A 25,645-nucleotide genomic window follows, 5' to 3' on the forward strand; every position below is an offset into this window, starting at 1 on the left:
GAAGTCTATAGTATCTCTTGCTTTTTCGAACACTTCAAGTGAGGGTGGCACAACTGTTTCTTCTGTACAATAAGGAATGAATTTGCCTGTAAAACAACAAACATGCTTGAACATGGAGAAAACTGCTTAGAATCTCAAGCATTTACATGGGTGTGCTAGATCTTTAAATTTGTTATGAGTGAAATATTCTTGCGAGGGATGATCAACAATATACAATCAATAAAAACAGTATAAGATATTTTATACAAAACCTCTGAAAACATCAAAGGGCATGTAAGATGTAACTAGAAATATGTCCATAGGACATGAATGTCCTGCCCAATATGATATTTGTAATGCAATATGAAAACAAGAGGCCCATGGGCCACATCACTCACCTGAGTCAACTTGGGACATATTTAAATATTTTCCCTATATATTCACATATAACATTTTGATCCCCTATTGTGGCCCCAACCTACTCCCCGGAGCCATGATTTTTCTAAACTTGAATCTGCACTATGTCAGGAAGCAGCTGCCATATGAATTTGAAGCATCTAATGAACAGAAAAAAAACCCAACAAAAAAACCCAAACAAAACCAAACAATGGCGGCTCCCATATGGATCACTTAATTTTCAGAGAAAGTATGTACATACTTTTTCTGTATAGATTATTTCTATTCTTTTGCTGATTTTGTCATTTCTTTCTTTTACATATGTGTTACCTTTAGCACCTTGCTTTGAATGGGGCATAGAAATGTAGGATAAGTAAAGTAAATATGTCATATGGCATTGCAGCCGTTCTGTCACATGCCCCTTTTCCGCTCTGGGCTTCACAGAAGTCATAGGTGTCTATGGCTCTACTCCTGAATAAAGCAGTGATTGTTTCAGAACTTTTGTAGCATCCTGCACTGTCAGACCATAAATGGACTTTGCTGACACTATGATTTCTTCAACTATATCAAGAATAACAGACCTAGTTGCATTGGAGTCTTGAGAAATTTGACCACAGAAGATGTGAATAAAAGCCAAACTTTCTATAGTTTCCCTTCTTCTAAAAGCAACCCCTATGTGCCACGACAGACCTCTTTTGGCAAACCAATTGCTCTGGTCTTCTCTGTATCTCCTAGGAAGATATTTCATCGCCCAATCAAGAACTAAAATAACTTCATTGGGCCCCATGTTAGCCATGATATCAGACTTGGCCTTCTCTTGATGGTTAGTTCTTACAATGTGTGTCTTCCAGTTAGAGATGTTACACTTTGCTTGAGCTAGCTTATATTCGTAATCATCTCTGTTCTCCTCTTTTTCTTTCAAGTTACTTTCTGAAATTAGGCTGCTGATAGATGAAAGTAATTCATGAATTTGTTCACAGTTAATGCACACCATATCATGTTTGTGTTCACATTTCCTGCCAAACGGTCCTGGTTCGTCACTAAGGGCAAACTCTCGACAGTGATCAGGAACAGTTGATGACTCAGAAATGTGTACCTGGAAAAAAAAAATTGAATTTAAGGTTGACGTACTTTCTGAAAACTTTAACCTTGCTAATAACTTTTGAACATTAAGTGCTAGAGCTTGGATATTTCACATGAGTATTCCTTATGACAAGATGTGAGTATCAACATTTTCTACCCTGTGACATCGACCTTGGAGTTTGACCTACTTTTTAAAAACTTTAACCTTGCCAATAACTTTTGAACAGTAAAAGCTAGAGCTTTGGTATTTCATATGAGTATTTCTTGTGACAAGGACGTCTCCATATGAGTGAAATATTCTCGAGAGGGACGTTAAACAATATTCAATCAATCAATCTTGTGACAAGACCTTTCCGTGGGTACCAACATTTTTTACCCCGTGACTTTGGAGTTTTACTTACTTTCTGAAAATTTTAACCTTGCTAATATCTTTTAAACAGAAAGTGAAAGAGCTTTGATATTTCACATGGGTATTCCTTGTGACAAGGCCTTTTCTGTTGGTACTAAACCTTTTGACCTTGACCTTCTTTTTTTTTTTTAAACTTGACGTTGGTCATAACTTCTAAATGGTAAGTATTAGAGCTTTCATTTTGCACATGAGTATTTTTTGTGGCAAGATCTTTCTCCATGTGAGTAACCGCCGCGGTGGCCGAGAGGTTAGAGCGGTCGCCCCGCATGCGGAAGGCCGCGGTTCGAATCCCGGCCGCGACAGACCTAAGTAAAAAAAAAAAACAACGAGGCGTCGTGTCACACAGGTATGGCACAATAAAGATCCCTTCCTGCTAAAAGGCCGCAAGCGCCAAGGATAAGACTAAATTTTGCAGCCCTTCACCGATTGATGTTTTCCGACACAATTTTTCAGTTATCTGGTGACGTCCAATTTTTATTGGTGGAAAAGAGAACCCAGATACAATGTACCTGGGAAGAGACCACCGACCTTCCGAAAGTAAACTGGGAAACTTTCTCACTTACCGGCGCAAGCGGGATTCGAACCGGTGCCGACAGAGGTGAGAGGCGGCGTAATTTTTTTTAGCGCGATGCTCTAACCACTCGGCCCTTCACCGACAATGCTGATGTCTCCAAATAGAGTGATTAATTGAATATTCAGACACGATTTCTAAGAAAAGAAAAAAAAAAGCTGATGGGGGGTCTGGGGGTCCTCCCCCAGCAGGGTGTCAAGGGGCAGCGCCCCTGATCTAGGGGCCCAGGGGACCAAAGGCCCCCGGCCGAAAATGGCTATTTTAACATTTGAAAGCCCCTCAGGAATGACCTCCAGAGACCCATATTAAAGTTGTGAAGGTTTGACTACCTTCTCCAGCCATTCCCATACATTACGTAGGCCCTTATCGATAGTTTTTACATCACCGCCTCGCTGCACAACGTGTGCAGACATTGTTTTAAAACGAGATCAGTTACTTAAACAAACTGTTGATTGGAGAAACCGAATAGCGAGGCGATGATTCAACCAATGGACAATCAGAAGACATATATAACTTGAAGCATTTTACAACAAGTAAAGCTCGCATCAATGACGGAATACTAACAAAAGCGGATTTTAAAATTTAGAGCGGAAATGAGAAATCCGGAAAGCGGAATTCCGCTTTAAAGCGGAGAAAAATCATGTCACAGCAGGTGTGGCACGTTAAATATCCCTCCCTGCTCAAAGGCCATAAGCTCCGAGCATAGTCCGAAATCGAGCAGCGCTTCACCGGCATTGGTGACGTTTCTAAATGAATGAAATATTCTCGAGAAGGACGTTTAGCAATATACTGTATATGCCGGTGAAGCGCTGCTCAATTTCGGACTATGCTCGGAGCTTATAGCCTTTGAGCAGGGAGGGATATTTAACGTGCCACACCTGCTGTGACACGGTACGTCGGTTTTACCGGTCTTATCAGAAAGATTCTGGAGTGGTACTTAAAACAATATAGATTCAATCATAATTTGTATGTATATTTCTGATGGCGAGACACTTTAATTTATATCTTGACCTTGAACTCAGGATTTAACATACATTTAAGAAAACTTAACCTATTATACAGTATGCAAGGTGAAGATAACGAACAGTGATCAATCTCATAACTCCTACAAGCAATACAAAATAGATAGTTGGGCAAACACGGACCCCTGGACACACAAGAGGTGGGATCAGGTGCCTAGGAGGAGTAAGCATCCCCTGTTGACCGGTCACACCCGCCGTGAGCCCCATATCTTGATCAGGTAAACGGAGTTATCCGCAGTCAAAATCAGTGTGCCAAGAACGGTTTAACAATCGGTATGAAACACGTCAGACAGCATTTGACCCAATGCGAGGTTGTATTGACGAACTAGATATCTGGAGTTGTTAATTTAGGTGGGGCTTTAATATTTTGAATATAGATTCTTTAAGGAAAGACATTATTTTGTGAAGTTTAACCTTAATCTGGGAGTTGGACCTACTTTTAAGATAATCTGACCTATTCAATGAAAGGAGAAGAAAACGAACAGTGATCAATATCAACTCCTGTAAGCAATATAAAATAAAGAGTTGGACAAATACGGATTCTGGATATACCAGATGTGAGATCTACATGTATGGAGCGCCAAATTAACATAAACTCAAATAATTGAAGATATCTTCAATTATTTAAAGATATCAATTCATTTGATGCGCACAATAATTTTATGAAAGATCTCTTCAAATAATTAATGATATCTTCAATTCTGAATTATTGAGCGCTTTAATTGAATTGATGATAGCATTAATTCTTCAGCAGAATTGATGCTCTCTTTAAAGCTGTATGGTCCGAATTACAATGTTTTTTTTCCATCTCGTGAAAACGCTATTAAATCATTGCACGTATGTAGTTATGAGGCTGTACGACATATCATAAATTATTTCACCTGTTTTAACCCAAATTATTTGATTTTAAATCGATGTTTACAAATAACCGCGTCACTCTGCCATTTCAAGTGACAGTCACGTGACCAGTTCAAACTTTCAGATCATCGGTGGTCTTATCTGTGTAAAGCTGTGATTTTGTTATAACAGTACCGTACCATAAGTTTAATAGAAATAAAAATATCAAATACCTCTTAGTAATTCGTTGTTTTACGCTCTTTCAGCCTTAAAACTAGACATTTGCGTATGAGTTAATGCATCATGTTGGGATTCCCCTGACGCGCGTGGGTCTATTTATATACGTCTATTATGGAAGGATTTATATATGTAGCCACTATATTTACTTTCTAAATAATATTCGCACTGTTTTCTTTTACATGCAGATGTTTTCAAGCATGTAATTAAGGGAAAGTTAATAACTTTATAAAGTAATTAATCTGCTTTAAAGTAATTATGTACAAAAATAATACATGAACATCGGGTCATACAGCTTTAATAGTTTCCGCCGCGAGAATTTTTGTTGCTAGGTGGCGCGTGTGTAGTAGCGGGTATCAACAATTAATGTCGTGTAGACGTTAGCGCAGTGTTATCGTTCAGTTACGAGTTTACAATGCCACAGTATTGTTGTGTGCCAGGATGCACGGGATTTGGAGGACACAGATTCCCTAGAGATCAATACGCTGTAAAAAGGTGGAGGATCGCCATCAAACGAATTGATCCCAAAACAAAACAACTATGGAAACCTGGACCTATTGATGTTGTATGCAAAGCACACTTTCTTTCGTCCGACTATAAAAGCACATTATTAGGTTAGTATTAAGCATGGTAGTTTTTCGTAAAAGCAGTGATTTTGTCACATCCATATTTATGATATTTCAATGAATTATTCGTCTTTCCACAGTTTAATGCATATACATATTTAATGCGAAATTCCTCAAAGAAATAATTTAGAACTTTTTAAACAAATTTAAATAGATAATGAAACTATAAGCATTGATATGTAGGCCCCTAGGCCTACTATCTTTTTTATTGAGGAATATTGGATTATTTATATAAGTTTATTAATTTACTAAGTACATGTACATTATAGAAATAATTTCAAGTTAGGCCTACATGTAAAGATTGCGTTTGTCCCGCCTTCTCCCATTCCAAACCTTCTATGATTTCCTAGCTTTTATTAAATTGATTGTACATGTACTTAGCTTTTATTATTATCATTGTTATATGTTTTTTTATTCAGCTTTTTATTAGTATTAAGTTATTTACTATATTATATTTAAGAACATGATGCTTTGTGGTTGCATGTTATTTTTTCAGGTGTGCTAAAGACACGTCACTTGGAGGATTCCTGCAATGATAAGTCTATGTCTAAACATCATTTTAATTTTATTGATTTATCTGAAAAGTTGATATCCTTATTTAAGTACATATAAATCACATCTGGCATCGAAGTTGACCTAATTATTATTTTCTTCCAATAATGTATCTCCGATAATAATAATTACCAGTTCAATAATATATCATCTGACTGCAGTGATAGCTAAATCAGAAGGCAATGCAAGGTGAAGATAACGAACAGTGATTAATCTCATAACTCCCACAAGCAATACAAAATAGATAGTTGGGCAAACACGGACCCCTGGACACACCAGAGGTGGGATCAGGTGCCTAGGAGGAGTAAGGATCCCCTGTTGACCGGTCACACCCGCCGTGAGCCCCACATGTAAAAACACAAATTATAGAGTGAAATCCTTTGTGTTATTATTGCACTCTTCCTGGTACGTTTTTGAAATTTAAATGACACTGTTTTAAGTATGATATATATGCCTGAGATGTTCCCTAATATATACAAAAAAATTTAAATATAAAATTATGAGACTGTTTTTTCCTTTCAACCTCAAAACAGTCTGACATTATTTTTGGTACATGTAATACATGTACAAACAGAAATGTCTTACATTAGGCTACAGTTCCATGAACTTTTTTTTAGGGGAACGGGCAAGACTTAAAGAGGATGCTGTGCCATCTGTTTTTCCCTTTACTTCTACATCTTCAACTTCGAAGGGGCGACAACCTTTTCCAAGGATCATGACTCAACCAAGCATTTGTGATCATCAGAATGTTCAAAATGAAGTCACAGTTGAATCTTCAAATAATGAAATAGATACCGGTAATGTAGAAAATGAGTTAGCCCCGATAAGAATGTTACTCATGAAGGTGTTCAGTGTACACTTCTTGGACGTTTTTCTATTGAAAACTTTAGAACAAATCCTAAAGCCATCAATTACTACACAGGTTTTTCAGACTTTGAACAGTTCCAATTCTTTTTCCACTGTCTTGGCCCAGCAGCATTAGATCTCAAAAATCAGTCGACTATTATTTCTCCCATGGATCAGCTGTTCTTGACCTTGATTAAGCTGCGTCAAGCCAAAGAAGATTATGAACTTAGTCTCATGTATGAAATTAGTGAAACAAGTTTCAAAAATCATTATCATGTGGATCAATTTTTTGTACTTCCAGCTTAAAGATCTTGATATTTGGCCATCCCGAGATATTATTGACAAGAACATGCCTGAAGACTTTTTAAAGAAATTTCGAACTACAAGAGTAATTCTTGATGCGACCGAAATTCCAATTCAAAAACCTTCAGATGTTAATGTCCAATCAATCACCTGGTCTGGTTATAAACACCGTAACACTTTGAAAACAATGATTGGCTGTACCCCTAGAGGGGCTGTGTCCTTTATCAGCGATTCTTTTGGTGGGTCAGTATCAGATCGACAGATCATTGAGTCATCTGATATCATTAAACAAGAGTCTAATATGTTTTTGCCAAAATATAGCATAATGGCAGACCGAGGCATTATAGTGCAATACTTATTTGCACCCATGGATGTATTCGTAAATACTTCTACCATGCTCAACGGTAAGTCGCAACTTGAGCCAAAAGATGTTGTTAGGGACCGGAGAATTGCTTCCAAAAGAATACATGTAGCGAGAGTAATTGGCCTTTCCAAGACATACAAAATACTCAGTCACCCACTACCATCCAGCAAATGTGTTCTAGGATCAAGAATTGTGTTTGTTTGCTTTTCTTTATCAAACTTTAGAAAGCTCATTGTAGATGGTTATGCTTAAAGTTGCCTAATCCTCAGCTTTGTTGTCTCAGAGTATGCACTTACTCCTCTTAAAGATTTACAAATTCATTTTAAGAAGCCCATTTCTATAATGTAAATACTATTAAATTCAATGCTAGTCTATTTCTGGTCTTTAGTAAAACTTGCTGAGGATTCGACAACAAAAAGTCATTTAATAATAAAGATAACAATTCTAGTTGTGTAGTTTTTCATTCTATATCACAGTATCTTCTCACATACAAAAGTATTCTGATATAATAGTATGTTCAACACTTGTCATGCAATATACTAATTTCATATTTTGTGTTGCATGTACATTCATTCCACAAAAAGAAAACATAATATTTTATAATCAGGATCACTTGTACATTCATCACAATGTTAAGTATGGTTTTTTATTTTCCCAAGTTAAATTCTAATATTCAGCAGCAGGATAATACAAGGTGTGTTCTATATGCTAGAAACTACATTTGCAGCTAATGCATGTAATTATCAAATTGTAATCCTTTCACACTTGACAAAAATATGCACATCAGGTGTCAATGAACGGAACATGTTAATTATATCGAATCCATATCCCTAGTATAATCTTTCTGTTGAAAAAATAATGCGCCTGGAACTATTCATACTGATGTGTCTATGTAAACAAATTGGAAACCTCTTACATACAAGAAGCAACATATGGTCTGAAGTGCTTCTTGTAGAACATTTCCAATTTTGGCAATAAAATAAATCTGCAATATTCATCATTATATGCAATTTTCATGATCAAGATATCACAAAAGGTGTAAACGACAAAGTAGCAGATTTTTCTCTCTGAAATAAACAGTTGGCCTTGAATTTGGTCATAGTATTTATGAGTGGATTTTAAATTAATTTTGCCACTTGATTCTTCAAGAAATGGAAACTTTTCCCCAGGTGTAATAGTAACATCTCTACCACCATATGGACACTTCACCTCAAGTATAGCATCATTTCCAACCAACCCATCGGGTGTAGCTCCAAGAAAAGGGTACTTTTCGGACACAAATAACCCACACTTATTGACTTTTAAATGAGTTAATTCCTCAAATTTAGAAATTGCTTTGTTTTCATACTGTCTACCATGAATGATGGGACAAGTTGCAATGGCTTTTGGTTGAAAAATGCTAGAACAAGGTTTTTGAGTGTTCCTGCGGCAAGTCATTTTTGATATGTCACCAAAGCGTGAAGCGGTTATTCTCCATTTCCGTTGCTCGAACCAGGTCTTACTCTTTGCTTGCATCCTTGTGTATTCTTCAATGTAAGGTAAAGATAACGAACAGTGATCAATCTCATAACTCCTACATTTTTTGTTGAAACCTACCAAATGCACTGAGAGATAGCAAATAGGGATTATCAGATAAGTTTAAAATATTAAAAGGATTTGTATAATCATTGGACTGATGCATATACCAATGGATACTAGCTTCAGGATATACATGTTTAATGCAGTTTTAGATGATACAATTTTCATCATATTGATAAACATCACTGACAATTACAGTAGAGGTTGAGTACCATGTATGGTCATGTTTAGGTCAACTTACAGCAACAACTTTGTCAACAAGATGCTCTGTAAAGGGTAGCTGCAGGTAATCATGATCTCTGCTAGCAACCTACAATGTGCATACAATTTTGCTGTTATAAGTGTTATTACAATTAGGCTTTTAGTTTTCATAAATACACTTAAATATACCAATCAGGCCTGGGGTCAATTACATATAAAGCAATGTAATGGCTTATGTAAAACTTATACGGTACCAATTTTGATGCACCAGATGCGCATTTCGACAAATAATGTCTCTTCAGTGATGCTCAACCGAAATGTTTGAAATCCGAAATAACTATGAAGTTTTAGATCTAAATATAGCCAAAAACAGCGTGCCAAACAAGTGGAGCCAAATTCGTCCAAGGATAAGAGCTATGCATGAGGGAGATAATCCTTAATTTTGAAATTAATTTCTAAATTTTATAACAGCAATTAAATATACATCCGTATTTTCAAGCTAGTAACGAAGTACTTAGCTACTGGGCGCTTACCATTACTTAAAAAAATTGACATTACCATTACCCCTATTTTGAAATGGAATGCATTACAATACACATTACTTGATAGTGCATTGCATTGTACATTACCTAAAATACTGATACATGTATTAAAGAAATGGCAAAACAAAATTATTTCTTTATAATGATTTATAAATTTTAAATATACAGTAACATAAGCACCCAAAATATTTATCAATGTTAGGAAATGCACCCAAGTTATCCAATGTATTTGATTATCATCAATGTTTCAAAAGTTTCATCTTTCAGAGAACAATTTTTAATTCATGAAAGGAAACTTCAGGTGATCTTTTTGTTCATAAGGCCTAAAAGTCAATCACTAATATAATGAAGTAAGGTCAAAACAAAATGTATGTTGGTTTCCACTTTCCAGTCCGACCATAAACATTTCTGCTGACCATAACACATTTTTTTCATTCTCACAAAATTTGCAAATGTCATCATTTATTGACTTATTAAGTTATTTATTATGCACTATATACTAGACAGATTCCAAAACACAGAAACAAGTTTGTTTACTGTACAGTGGAAGAAATTTTTTGATTCATCATATAAGTTGTATTTGCTCACTAGATAATCACTATATTTTATGCATAGTAGAATACTAAATCATTAAAAAATAATTCAACATATAGAATTTAAAAGAAAAGCACTACCCATCTACCCTTAAAAATTTTGGAGACCAACATTTTTTTTGGCCTAATCTAAACCTCCAAAATATCAAATATTTGAAGAAATGCAATGTGAATTACAGTATATTTGCCACAAGCAATGCATTACATTACTATTACTTGTAATGCAAAAATGGCCCATTACACTGAAATTGGTTGTCATTACATTACCATTACTCCACGTCTAATATCAATACATTTGATTTTTGTTACATGTAAATAGTGCCTTTGAGATTACCTGAAGACTAGTGGAAGGAGTTGAGTATCTCATTATAATATTCATAGAAGACATGGAACAGTAGTTCACCATACAGTTGTACACAGAACTGGAATATCCTGAAGTATATTTCAAATATTTTTCCTTTCTAGGATCCTCCAGCATTTCATCAGTGTTCTTTCTCTTCCATGGGATTTTCTCAGCAGCTAATGGTTTACCTAAATAATATTTTTTAATCTTGAAAAATGGAACAATTAATTCATTGAATATTGTTTCAATGGTGATAAGTCACCCTCCTTGAAATGGTTGGGTGAGTGAAGGAGAGTAACTTGAAATCTGTCCATAGGACATGAATGTCACACCCAATGTGATATTTGTAATGCAATATGAAAAAAAAAAAAAAAACAACCAGGGATTTATTGGTACCTTCTCATGGCCCTATATATTCTGTCTTATAAGTTAAATTTTTCCATTTTTTGAAAAAATTGAAATACTGCACTTATATTCATGGCAGAGCATAAAAATGATATGCATGGTAGTGCGTCACTTCTATTGATTGTACATATAATACACACCTTCATACATTTTCTTTGGCACATGGAAGCTCTGAAGGTTGTCTGTACACCCTTTTCTGATGGCTAGCATGCCCTTTCCAATAAAATCCTCAATCATCAGTAAACCTGCAGCAACATGCTTACATGTGTCATGAGGTTCCTTGCCTGCAGGACACTCACAATGGGAATTCAGAGGATCTCCATTAACTTTATCCAGTCCAATTTTAAAATTGTAGGATACCTGATAAGAGTTAAATTACATGGATATGTATTCCTGGACTGCAAATTAAGCTTATGGTGAACAGTCAATTATAATAATGATAAAATTTATATTGCGCCTTATATAAAATTTACTCTAAGGCGCTTAATTTACAGAAGAGGAATGAAACAAAACACAATTAAATGAAATTAAATGGCATAAAGATATATAACTGTAAAATTATCAAAATAAAACACTATAATTAATATCAATACTAAAGTTTTTTTTGGAGGGTGGGGGTGGTCATTGTAGCATGACTATTAGCATATAGCATAAAAATATTATGTAACATATCAAAACCTTTTGTTTCATTGCTGCACCAACTATTCCTGCTAAATAAATATGTGTATCTTCTGACAGTATGCTACAAGCAAATATTCTTCCTCCTGACAGAAGGTCTTTGCCCTTTTCCATTGCTTTAATGTCTGATGACATCTGTTTGTCTTCTGCAAAATTAAAATCAATTGGTACTGGTAAATTTAAATTAACCCTGTATCACAGTCACCATAATGACCATATTAAAACTTCTAAGTTCACAATTAGATAAAATCTGTGAAGTTACACCTAAGTAATTGCATGGAGTGTCAGTGGTGGATTGTGGGGTGTTATTATTTGGGTTGCAAACCTCACCCTATCATCTGGTTCAATATTGATAACAAAATGATTTCTTTTGCCATTTTGGACTCTCCAAAAGTCTGAGCAGAAAGGAAAACTTGGATTGCACCTCCCACCTTATTTTAAAAACTATATGCCCCCGCCCCCTCCTAGGATGCTGTGAATACAGTGTGAGGACATTAATAATTTTAAGCAATTTTTTTAATAGATATATTTCAAAGTAGTTTATTGAATGAAAAATCCTTGTTCTAAAGCCATAATTTATATCTTGTTTACCTGCCATTCTATACAGGAAGTAATTCTCAATCTGGTCATGTATTAAGTTTGGCATTGAAGTTCTGGCTCCGGGGCCATAAAACTTAGCTAGCTCACTTTTGAGACCAAAATCTGAGACCGTCTCAGATTTCGGTCTCAGTCTCAAGTTTGGTGTGCCATAAAAAATTCTCGTCTCAGTCTCAATCTCATATTTCTAGTTTGATCTCACTTATGAGCTCAGAAAGTTAGATCGCTGGAAAGGTGTCTCAACTCCGTTTTTTTTCTTCTCACTTTCAATATGGCTTCCGCAGCTGCCCGATTGAATCCGTATAACATCATCCGTGGGAGAAGAAGAGCGCCCCGGCCCCGGATTTTTCAAGATAGATCCAATCCCCTAGAGGATTTGGAAGGTGATGAAGTTTTCATTCGGTTCCGGTTTCGTCCAGATACAATTCTGTGGATTGTTGGCTTAGTATTTGATGATTTACAGAGACAGACCCATCGAAATTGTTCCCTACCCCCTTTGCTACAAGTCCTCGCCGCCCTGAGATTTCTCGCCACTGGCTCGTTTTACAACATTGTCGGAGAGTCTCTTGGGATTTCAAAGTCAGCGACAGGGAGAGCTGCTCGGATGATATGCCGTTTGTTAGCATCCATGGCTGCGCGCTTTATCAATTTCCCAGCCAACTTGGATTCGTACAAACGTACTTTTTTTGAGATTGCAGGTAAGCATTGCATTATTTGAGTAGGGTAGTATTCCGTAGGGGAACCAGTCTTATTCAGGGTTAGACTAATTACTGCACTGCTATGTTAAGGTTTGATATATATATATATGTTATTGTATTTCGTTTTTAAAGCTAATTTTAAGGTATTACAAATATTTCACGATATCAGTTTGTAGTGGATAAACATGTAAATAAGGAAATAAATAAATATGACCAAGATATTTTTCTCTCGGGTGAGTGAATTACCCTGGTCAAGTTATTTCCCTTTTTGTTTGTGTGCTATGTACACGGATATTATTACACATTCAGTTCACACAACGATTCAACGTGACAATGCATTCAGCTTCTATCCTATGTTTATCTAGTTCACGCACCTGAAAATTCAGTGTTCCTATGCAGCTGTAGATGTCCTCGAGGATAAGTATATTTGATTAATTTAAAAAAAAAAAGAGTTTTAATCCGATTTTCCTCTGTTTTGCATTGCACATGTATACAACAGCCTTGACGGATGTGTTGCTTATGAAGCTTCACTTTTGTGGCTATTCTTCTTGTCAAAGTCCTATTTCTACATTCAAACTTCGTTGTATTGGCTGCTTACATCCCCTTTTCCCGAAGCAATAAGTAGAAAATAAATTGGTGAGGTATATTGTACAAGTATATCACTATCGGAAATGAACAATGTGCCTTTAAGTCTTCGTATTGATAGGGTTTCCGAACGTTGTTGGCTGCGTGGATGGCACTCGGATCAAGATCAAAGCACCAAGTGAAAACGAGGGAGATTTCATCAACAGGAAAGGATTCCATTCACTTAATATTCAGGTACTCATACCCCACACAAGAATGTTTTTGGATATAAACTTGAAAAGTAGTAAAATGTAAAGCAATGGGGTCGCAGTTGATATGCAGTTATACTCTATTCAATAGCTTATACAAACCATTAGATCAAGGTTTTAATTTATTAAAACCGTAAGGCGCATTTCCATGTTATTTGTTTTTTCATGCAGTCAAATTAGACATTGTTTTGTACCCAATTACTCATCTGCTCCAGGTATCTTGACCAGGGATCATCCCTGTAAAACTTAATTTTGTGCAGATAATTGTCTTTACAGTATATTTTTAAGATTTGAAACTCGAGAATTTTTTTTTTTTTTAGGTTCATACAACATTTATTCACATTATGACAGTCAGGGTTTTAACATCATGCCCTTACAAACCCAAACTCAAGAATTTTTTTGAGTTTGTTGTTTCAGAATTTTTAATTTCATTTTTGGTGTATATATCATTCATGCTGTGTACTGACCTGGATATTCCCTAGCTGCAGAACTGTAGCTCTCTGAAAAAATATTTTGACATAACAGAGAGCTACAGTTCTGCAGCTAGATATTCCCATGAAACCAAATATTTTTATGTTCCCGAGATCGAAGATGGGGGGGGGGGGGGGGTATTGTTTTTGTCCAGTCTGTCATACTGTAATTCTGTCTTATCGGGGGCATTTGTGTTTCACAAACATATCTTGTAAATTTGCAGTTGTAAAAGGCAGGTATAATGTTAAGTAATTGCCATATATTGCTTAATAAAAAACAATTGTTGACATTCACAATTAATCATAATTGTAGATGGTATGTGGACCCAATTTCAATATCACCAATGTTGTGGCCAAGTGGCCAGGGTCAGTTCATGACTCTAGGATGTTTAAGGAGTCTCTATTATGCAGAGAATTTGAAAATGGTATGTTGATATTTTTACTGCAACAAGGTAGTACCAAACAGATGCGTAAAAGTTTTCCTGAAGTTCAATACCTTTGAAACTTTGATATTTTGTTCTAAGGAACAAAACCTCTTATAAAAGAAATCTATCATAATAATTTTTTTCTGTACTTAATTTCAAATGACAAGGAATCTGACCCCGTTAGAATAATGTGAAAGTTACAACCTGATATGCGTTGTCGTCTTGGTCATATTTAACGAGGCCAAAAAAAAATGTTGGTTTCCACTCCACTTTCACCTCAACATTTTTGATGATCGGAAAGTATTTTTTTTTTATATGTTGAATCATTTTTTAATGATTTTAATTAGTATTCTACTATGCCTAAAACATAGTGATTGCCTAGTAATCAAATAAAAAGTTATAATATGGTAAACAAAAACTGTTTCTGTGTTTTATAATCTGTTAGTGCATTATAAATAACTTCATAAGTCAATAAATATACTCTTGTTGTAGTGATGGCATTTGCAAAATCTATGAGAATGGGGAAAAAATGTGTTAGGCCTAAGGGTCAGCAGAAATTTGTAGGGTCGGTCGGAAAAGTGAAAACCAATATATATATTTTTTTGGCCCGATTTACATTCTGCATATCATTTAAAGATTTAACTTTGGCATTATAGTATATATAATAATAGCAACTCTTCTTCTGAGATGCGGGAGTCTTATTGCTGTGTTTCTGACAATATGCATTGTTTATTGATATAGGGCATATACAAGGCATACTGTTGGGGGATTCAGGATATGCTCTCAAGAAGTACCTCATGACGCCATATTTGAATCCCTCAGATGTCCACCAGGAGAGGTATAATGGTGCACATTGCAGAACTAGGGTTCTCATTGAGCAAACCTTTGGCATATTGAAAAGAAGGTTTGCTGGTTTGCATACAGAGCTGCGACTTTCCCCAGAAAGGGCCTGTAATGCCATTGTAGCTTGCTGTGTGTTGCACAACATTGGAATTGTCAGGGGTGATATCCTACAGTTTAGAGGGAATGATTGTCCCCAGAATCCCACAGACTACGCTGAGAGAAATGTTAGAGTTCTTGATGGTAAAGCAGTACGGGACCACATTGCAAGAAATTACTTCTAGGTAAAATAACATTTAGTCAAAGTTATTTTAAATTTTATTCAAACCACTAATAGTTTTAATCATTGTTAAACAACGTCATTTTCACTGTTGAATATGACATACAATGGTAATTTTAATCATTATCAAACAATACCATGTTCACTGTTGATTATTTCACACAATGGTAGTCTCTATGCACTTAACTAGCTCAGTATTTACCACAGGTAAACTGTAAAGAATACTATTTTGTAAGATATAGTATTGTTTACATCTATTTATTTACACTGTGCATGTGTAGTAATTCTAATTAAAATAAGGACTGATCAAGCAGTTTATAGAGCCTTTTACACAAGTAATAATAACTAAAAGCCATTGTCTGATTGCTTTGTAATCGTTTATTACCATGAACCATCCAGTGCCTAGGTTCAATGTGTCTACACAGAATTGCTCACAAATTATCTGCAGTGTGACATACACAGAAGACAAGACAAGACAGGATATTCAAAATAACACACAAATCTAATCATGAATTACATCAAATCAAATATAATTATAATGATACATGTAATAATAATATTGAGGATAAGAATATATTTGGAAATGGTTTTGTTCAGTAATTCAGGTATATCATATAGAATACAATACTTTTAATCAGTCAAGTTGTTTTTTTAATTGGAATTTAACTGTCATGTTGTGCATACCACCCCTCCCATTTCAGCTCACCTGTTCAAATTTACATTACAGTTTCCTGACATAGTGCAGATTCAAGTTTGTTTAAATCATGACCCCTGGGGATAGGGTGGGGTCACAATCTAGGATCAATGTTTTACATGCAAATATATAAGGAACATCTTTAAGTACATGTATGACCAAGGTGGAAGTTTTTTTTACCAAACACAGACAGACAGACAGACAGGCCAAAACTAGATGCCACCATATCGTCGATTCCAGATAAATATAATAAAGCCTGTTCTAGTACATTACCTACATGTATTTAAATTTCTGAAAAATGAGACAGAGACAGGTAGGAAGAAGATTGAAATGAATTTTTTCGCATTTCTAGAAGCTCTATTTCTGATCTAACTTTCTGCATTTTTAATTTCATTAATTCCATCTCAAATTCTAATTTCTTTTTCTCTGTTACAAGTACATCGCGATGTATGGTGTCAATTTCTCTTGAATGGCGTTGTTTTTTTTTTTACAGAGGGTGTGTTCATCTCTACAGGTTGGGGACAACACCCTGAGGCATTGGAAGTTGATGGTCCTGACTGCTCTACATTCATTGACGGTCCTTCCTTCTCTGCAGTTCCCGTTTCCTCTACAATTATTGCAGACATTCTACCATTAATTCTCTAAAACCAAGTTTGGAGACATATTATTTTTTTAGCCCACTTGACCTGAAAGTTCCAATGAGCTTTGTTGTCTGTCTGCTCGTAAACTTTTCGACAATTAAATTTGAGGCTCTCATATATGACATTGTTTGTATTTTTATTTTTTTACTAAAATACACTTTCTCAAGTAAATTTCAAAATCTGTATACTATTATTGCTTACCTATGTGCAAGCTTACACTTGTCTCCATCCCCCCTTCCACTCCTTCTAAAGATGGCTTTCCAGATAGAAATGCCAGCATGGCCTCATCAATGGGGGAAGGAGATGGGGGCTTTGGACCTCCACCTGTCGAGGGATATTTTCCACTACTGTTGATTTTCTTTGCTGTAATAAAATGGCATATTTTAATTTAAGGTAGCTCACTACACTAAAGCTTATACTCTTTATGACACTACATGTACGTCACAAGATGGCGATTTAAATGTTTTGTTCATATGTGTTGAAATAAATTTTTGAGCCACCTTAAATGAGATTTAAACATGTGTAATTATATAAATCTTAATTGAACTGATGCACAATTAAATATTTATATTTGCCATAAATCCATGTTTACCTCGCTGCTTCATATTTGACCATTGCTTCTTGGCCTGTTTAATGGTCCTCTTCTTGCATACCCTTTCCTGTGAATATTGTATACATAAGTCTTATTACATAAATCAAACTTGAAGCTAATTAAATGTTCCACTGTCACATTTACTTAAACTTTTAGAATAGATTTAGATCATAGATATGAATTAGAAGTGTTTGATAAAATATCTTTATATACATGATATCTTGAGAATAAAATCCCTTTAAAAGGGGGTGGGGGGGGGGGGTACTGTGTACAATTGGTAAGTTCAGGCTTAAATTGTTGCCATGTAATACTAATATGAAATTGGAAAGGGAAAGTATCCAACTTCACCATATTTGCATTTGAATTAGTAGTGAATTTGAAAATGAAAATAAGTTGGGGTGGGTGGGTAGTTCTGATATCCAGATAACTATAAGGCTAGTACAAGAGTGTTTCCTAATGATTATATAAAGTAAAATAGAAATATTACAGAACTTGAAACAAAGATGAAGTTATACAATGATGGTCTTGCACTCTGACTCTTGTGTATGTTTGTTGTAATCAAATAACCTGGTCTGAATGCAAGGGGAGTCGGAATTGCATGACACCCGTTTTGATAGTTCCATACGTAGGTCTATGAATGTACTGAGGTTTCTTTTAAAAATATGGTAGGATAAGTGATAACATTGTTTAAGAATCATAGTTTTGGAAATCAATGCGCCCCTTGAGTCCAAAACCCGGATCCCCTTTTCATATTACCGAATCCGCCTCCAGAAACAATTCTATAAATAGCATTTGATACTCGCTCTGCACATCGACAAAAGATTCAGTAACGCCAATCTAATTAAAATTAGATCTTTGATCCGCTCATGCAATCGATTGCATGAGCGGATCAAAGATCTAATTTTAATTAGATTGCAGTAACGCAGGAGTAGATCTACTAGATTTTTTAAGCGATCGGTCAATTTATTTTTCTCAAAAACAACATAAATGAGAGTATTCTTTGTCTAACACATATCGCACGGAATGCGCAGAAGTATTAAGAAACAGAATATGCCCCATACTTTGATTTTGAATGAAAGGAGATCTAGTTACTTTTCTCAAACACTTAATATCGAGTACCTACGAAAATTCACATGGATGTTTGTTTCATGAGCTGAATTCAAGGTTTGAAATAATTTGAGAAAGAACCATGATAATCTGTCACAAGAATACATAGGTACAGGCAAATATACCTGTAATTACAAGTAGATCTAACTATATATGGTTTCCATATCATTTCATTTTCGTTGTACCACAGGAGTTTGAAATTTTATCGATAAAGTTAATAAAATGTACTTGATTGACCAAGCCATGCATGAGATATTCGTACAAACTCCTGTGGTTATACCAACGATTCTGATTGACTGCGTTTTTGTTAATCGTTTCATTGACGAGAGACTCATACATGGACAGAGGTATCATAAAAAAAATGGAAGGAAAACTTGCGTATTATGCGCTACGAAAAGAAAAATATATTCATTCCATTACTGAATCTTTTCACGGTGATAACGAGCGTTTAAAAAAAAGTGTATGATAAAGATCTACATAAAAAAATTATATAATTCATCATTCAATCTAATTAGAATTAGATCCTTTGATCCGCTCATCTACTATCGCAATAGCGATAGTAGATGAGCGGATCAAAGGATCTAATTTTAATTAGATTGTTCATCATTCGGATATCGTGAATAAATATCTAATTTCAATTTATTAGTCGGGAACAAATGATGCAAAACTGACAACCAAGTTCGTGTTTGATGGTCTAAATTATAAATTAATAACTCTTTCTTCTGTCTTTATTGGGGGGGGGGGGGGTACTTCAATTATACAGACTAGCTTGTACTTACGCATTCACTGTGGCAGTCACCGCTTGCCACGCGTTTTCCTTTTCGTATTTCCCACTCTGGGAGCCTTTGAATTTCCCTTCAATTATTTCAATTCTTGAAATTACTTCTTCGTGAAGAATTTCCTTCTCCAGCTGACTCCAGTAGGGCTCGTGGTTGCTGCTTTCTGAACTTTTACTAATTAGATTAGCGATATCCTTTTCGGCCATAGCGTTTTTTTTTTTAATAAAATAGCAGCTGACTTATAGATGAAACGACGTAATTGACGTCAACAACGTCAAATTTGACATAACAATAGAAAAGTTGTAAAAAAAACAAACAAACACAACAGCAGTATATTTCTTTAATTTTCCATGCATTGCGCAATATTAAGTGGGCGTGGCATTGCAAAATATAAAATGTAAACAACACATCCCATAATTCAACCAATTTCCTGCTCAGTTTCCATGGTAATGATCTCGGTTTCTGTCTCAAGTTAGAAATTGCTAAATGAGCTAAAACTAGCTTTATGGCACACCAAAAGTGAGACGGTCTAAGTTGAGTTTAGAAAGTGAGATTTTTTTTTAAATCTCAAAAGTGAGCTAGCTAAGTTTTATGGCCCCGGAGCCTGTTCTCCTGTCTAAGTTGTTCAAAGCCCGTCGTAGGCCAGAAAACTTTTAAGGGCTCCGGAATGATGACGTCCTCTGTAAAATTCTTGTTCCTGTCATACGATTCAAGCCTGCAATATTCATGCAATATACCGTGTTACCACAGGCACCTGAATTATGGATAGCGTGTGTAGATCTTATGTACATACACCCCTCCACCCCCTTTTTTTCTAGACCCAATAAAAATATAGAACCAGTAATCCATCCAAATTATGTGATTTCCCCACCAATCACCCTAAAAAGGGGGGGGGGGCTGTACAAAATACCTAAACACGCATTCCATACTTCAGGTGCCTGTGCGTGTTTTCCGTTACAACGTAGGCCTACTTGTTGTGTATAGTATACGTGTACAGTCTAAGTGATGTCGATATTGAAAAAAATATTTTTTATAAATGCATTACCTATATATTGCATAAATATGAGAGAGTAAAGACTTGATAATACTGTAACACATCTTGGTTCATACAGAAAAACGGTCCATTGCGTTTGATTTTATGTGCATTACGATTATGTGACCATCTACGTTTTAATTACGATTCTATCATCTTTGTGAATGAAGTAATTGTCAGATGTTTTGTATCAATATATACCTTTCGATCAGATCAATCTTCCGACCCCTGGTTACTGCTCCTCTTTGCGCAAACTCACATTTAATTTGTTGTACCGTCCACTGTTTATACTTGTCCGCCATGATAGCTTTTTCTATAACCACTAATGCACGCGCGCCACCTAGCGAGTAATACCGACGGCGGAAACTATTGAATTGATGATCTCTTCAAATGAATTAATGATATCAACAATTGAATTGATGCGCGCTACAATTAAATTGAAGAGAACAATAATTGAATACGCCAGTTTCTTTTGTCGATAAAGATTATATAAAGCTCTAAATATATATCTGTGAAATTACAGCTTGATAATATTGTGCTAGAAGAAGTTTCCTTGAACATGAAGGAGGTAAGTTATTTCAAAGACATTATCATGTATCAACCATATCATTAGCTAACATGAGCTGCATGTTTGTGACCTTGACCTTGGAGTTTTACCAAATTTTCAAAACTGTAATGGAAAATTGAACCCTGCTCATACAGTACACGACACGAGTTTTATGCGTGTTCCACGCAACGCGGTGGACCTTTAAAATTGTCGGCACCTTTGAAGTCCTATTTTTCCGCGCGAGCTAGACATTGAAGTCCACGGAGGATCTCCGTGGATGCCACCGCGCATCTCCGTGGATGTCACCTGTACCTCCGTCGATGCCACCGTGTACCTCCGTGTGATAAAACAAGGAAATAATTTCCGAAATGATTCACCCAAAAAACCCTTTCGCTTGGCCAGCATACATGCCCTCACCCCATTACTTATTTAGAAATTAGCTATAAATCATTCAATTCTTGTAATTGTTGTTTAATGATACGTTGGTGTTTTCGGTTCATATCCGTATGTAGACTTCCCTGCAGACGTTCACACCTTTTTATGAAACGCCTAAATTCTCGACATCCTGTATATAAACACCTGTGTTATTCCTACCACTCGTCGGTACATTGTTTCACGGCACGTGCAGCACAATTTCACCAAATAAAAGAAGGGTCATGAACAACGACAATCACATGCCAGTAATTTCAATTTGATAAACAGCAGTTCAAAGAAATGTGTACCATAAGCAATAGTTTATTTTTACGTAAGGTTTTCATTGTAATTAGGAATATGTGATTACATGTACATGTTTACATTGGATATGAATTTCATTATGTACTCAACTGTGAAGCAATGTGAGCAAAGAATCAAATTTTTATCACTTAAACAAATAAATATTAAAATTATCTTTACTTTTAAACAAACCTTTAGAAAACTCCGTACTTTCATTAGGAAAATTTCATTAGAATGCCCATACTTCACATTAATGATAACACGTTTTTGTTTTTTTTTTAGGGTTTTTTTCTAACTTGATAAATACTTTATTACACGCATGTATTATTTACTAAATGTATATATAACAGCTTTTTGTCTTTATATTTTTATATACCATTGCATAATGGTGATGAGATCCAATAAATTGAATTGAGTACATGTAGTCTTGAAATATCACAAAGTAAAGAGTTGACAACGATTGAAATAAAAATGCAGACGTTTTCTCGTTTATTCAGTAACTCAATAACTTGCACGTCTTCTGAATGAAAGTTGTAAAACAAACGTACTAGGTTTTGGTCAGTTATAATATAATACGGGAGTAAAATTCATCTAATCTCCGCTAGCAATGGGTTTTGAGTCAACTGTGCCTTCGTGCACGAATAATCTCGGCTAACGAAGATGAAAAAAAACAAACCTATTTTTTATGATTACCAATGCTCTCTCTCTCTCTCTCTCTCTCTCTCTTGCTTTCATTATCTAATGCATCTAAAGATTAAATTAAAGATTTTAATAATCGATAGCGTATATGAATAAAAGCAAATAACCGTTAAGTCATTTCTGTTTATATTTATATTAGTTTTTTTTTTTCATGAACTAGTTGCATTTGACACTGAGGATTTACATCCTTAAGGTATTCAATGTATAATGACTATATTTCATATCTAATAAATGGATGGTGGAATATTTGTAATCATGGTATCATTTTGAAGGGTTCATCAAATAAAAATAACCCACGGTAGGAATTTTCTAAATTTTGTTTACTGCTTGATATATTTCACCTAGAATTTAACATTGAAGTATATGGGAAAAGCATCTTTTATTACAATATTTTAAAAGCAAATTATATATTCATACTAATCTCTTGGTAGAAAGTTACATACACTTTCTTTTTATGAAAATATGAAATAAAATTAATCATTGACCACACACATTTTTAGAAAATTAGATTTTTCTTATTTTTAGAAAGGGCAGACAACTCTTCCAAAAAGTCTTAAGTGCAAAAAGGTCAGCTTCTAATCATTTACCAGTCATGTGAATTTCATCTGCTTCACTTCCATCATTATTTAACAATAAAGTTTTATGTTGATCTAAATCCTTCAAAATTGTTCATTATCCTTTCATTATACATGGAATACCTTAAATATTGATTACAAGCACGTAGAATCGGAGAGGGTGTACTTTGAAAACTTGAAAGGTTTTCGTAATCAGACAATTTAAGCACCATTTTTGTTGTTATTTTATTGCTTGTCAAGAAATTTACACAACTTAACCGGCAACATACCCCTTCTGATACATTGAAAAATATAAGTAATGTTAGCACGGGGCTCTATAAAGTTCAATCTGCAGTTTTGTCATACTTCGTCATTCAATAACTTATTCAAAATAATAAAAAAAATGTTTGTCGGGTTAGCGGTACTATGATGTATGACTATAACAATGACCTGTGTATAACTTGTACATTCCATGCAAATTCGAAGGGGTTTTCGCCTCAGTAGAACAATGGGAGTCAGCTAATCCGTGTATTTGAAATCAACAGAAGTGCTTAGCTTCTTGCGGAAAGTGTGAAATATATTGGGTCGGCGTAAGATACCCGTGATCTTAGACTAGATCTGATATCGCGCCGACCCAATATATTTCACACTTTTCATGAGAAGTCAAAACCCAAACTAGCTAACCGTAATTTAGTTATACTGTGAGAAAGACCCTAGGAATTTGCATGGTATATACATATTATACAAAAATCATTGCATTATCCAGACACTCCCGATGAACATCTTTTTTTTATGAAAACCTCTATCAAAGTACATCGAACATAAGTCTCGGTCAAATGTAATTAACTCGGGATTTTAAAAATAAATCACTCGATGGTTTGTATTTTTGCTTCTATTAATTACGTAATAAATTAATTCCAATTTGTTAATCATCGACAATGCTCTAATTTCTATATTGGATAAAATTATATTTGTCAAGATGCATATCAACACAATATGATGGAGGTAATCATGTTAAACAGCGCATTTGTCACAGAGAGAGAGAGAGAGAGAGAGAGAGAGAGAGAGAGAGAGAGCTCATCGGTAATTATTAAATATCCCTATCACATGTTGTACATGTATGTTCTTCATTTACTGAATATACTAATTCGCATTCAAAACAGGAATTGCCTGTAAGTATGCATTATTTAAACATAGAATTTAAGAATATTTTAATGAAGAAAGAAGACTAAAAGAAAAAAAGTCAAAACCAGGTTTTCTTAAAAACATAATATATAGTGTTTGGTATCGTTGGAATCGGCTCAATATGCTGAAAAACAATATAAGTATCAGGGGGGAAAATATTGACATTTTTTTCTTTTCTTAAAATTCCACCCTTATCTTGATTATTTGGCCTGCGGCACATTTTCACATCTCCCGCAAGGCGCCCGTGGCCAGAACAAAGCTCTTAGCAGCTGTGTGTATTCGCAAATAACACACACTGTGGAACACGGAGGACACGGTGTATCTCCGTGGATTTTCCTCCGTGGTCTTTCCACGGTGGGGTGTATAAAACTCGTGTCGTGTACTGTAACTGTTGATTGATAAGACTCTCATATTTTATATATATGCATTCATTTTGAAAACACCTTCCTTTTGATAACAAATTGTTGACCTTGTGGCCTTGTACATGTATCATGGTTATACAATGACCCTTTGAGTTTAGATTGGGGCAGGAATATTGGTTCAACATTTTTCACGGAATAAGATAGTTCAAAAATCTTTTTAAAATAACAGTAACTGAACAACGTACAGCAAGGCCAAGTTGACTCATGTGAGCAATGTGGCCTATTGACCCTCTTCTTTTTCTAATAATTGCAGTTTACTTAGTTGCTTTCCAACGGAGATGTGGGTATAGCAACTTGTGTATCATATGCAATTTTAATGATTCGACCCATTTATTGTACGTCTTAACTATTACATAATACTATGCATCTGTTTTATTTTACTGGCATTCATCTTTTTAAGTGTAGGCTGATGATTTTAATGCAGTGTTAAAGGAAAGCATCAATGTTGACTTGAAAGTTCAACAACAAAGTAGGTATTTTACATCGTTTGGTCTACAGAGAAATCCCACAATAGGAGGTGGTAACTGTCTTTTCCGGGTAATTAGTTTTTCCCTTTATAGTCATCAAAATAACCATCTTCAACTCCGAAATCTGGCTGTGGACACACTTAGAGGTGATGTAGGTTTATTTCAAAATTATTTTCTTGAAGACAGAGGTACCCCTGAGGAGCAAATTAATGTGTTAAGTCAGCCTAATACTTATGCAGGCCAGGGGCCCGTTTTACAACACAACTTACGACAAAGTCGCAAATCTTAGATTGTATTACACTGTTATTGCTTTGAGTGAATGAAGTAAAACTTTTCTGAGGCTTAATTTTCAACATTTAAAAAAAAATAGTTTGCATTTGGAGTGAATGATCTTACAATAAACTAGAAAATTCCAGTATGTAAACTTGGTCGTAAGTTCTTTTGTAAAACGCGCTCCAGGAGTCTATTTTAGCTTTGTCAATGGCTTTAAATATAAATATACT

General features: G+C 35.1%; 1 protein-coding gene and 1 pseudogene across 1 annotated transcript; one reads left to right on the forward strand and one right to left on the reverse strand.

The window, feature by feature from the left end:
- Positions 1 to 5: 5 nt before the first annotated feature.
- Positions 6 to 13,487, reverse strand: LOC125646321 (uncharacterized). Its single transcript, XM_056141768.1, has 6 exons — positions 12,157 to 13,487; positions 11,566 to 11,711; positions 11,028 to 11,247; positions 10,474 to 10,670; positions 9,045 to 9,113; positions 6 to 1,471 (listed from the first exon to the last, which is right to left on the reverse strand). The coding sequence occupies exons 1-6, from the start codon at positions 12,209 to 12,211 to the stop codon at positions 833 to 835; spliced, it is 1,326 nt and encodes a 441-aa protein (XP_055997743.1). The 5' UTR covers positions 12,212 to 13,487; the 3' UTR covers positions 6 to 832.
- Positions 13,488 to 25,035: 11,548 nt separating this feature from the next.
- LOC130047209 (uncharacterized) overlaps positions 25,036 to 25,645 on the forward strand; it is a 2,416-nt pseudogene continuing 1,806 nt past the window's right edge.

Source organism: Ostrea edulis, chromosome 6 (genome assembly GCF_947568905.1).
Source record: "Ostrea edulis chromosome 6, xbOstEdul1.1, whole genome shotgun sequence".
Taxonomy (NCBI): domain Eukaryota; kingdom Metazoa; phylum Mollusca; class Bivalvia; order Ostreida; family Ostreidae; genus Ostrea; species Ostrea edulis.

Bases quoted from the DNA above. Each gene is read 5' to 3' on its own strand.
- LOC125646321 (XM_056141768.1), bottom strand. From the start codon at position 12,211: ATGCCAAACTTAATACATGACCAGATTGAGAATTACTTCCTGTATAGA. The intron at 11,248-11,565 runs GTTTTGATATGT...AACTCTTATCAG, and splicing joins GTGCAGCAATGAAACAAAAG to GTATCCTACAATTTTAAAAT. The intron at 1,472-9,044 runs GTAAGTTGACCT...TTTTTTTTCCAG, and splicing joins TTGTTGACAAAGTTGTTGCT to GTACACATTTCTGAGTCATC.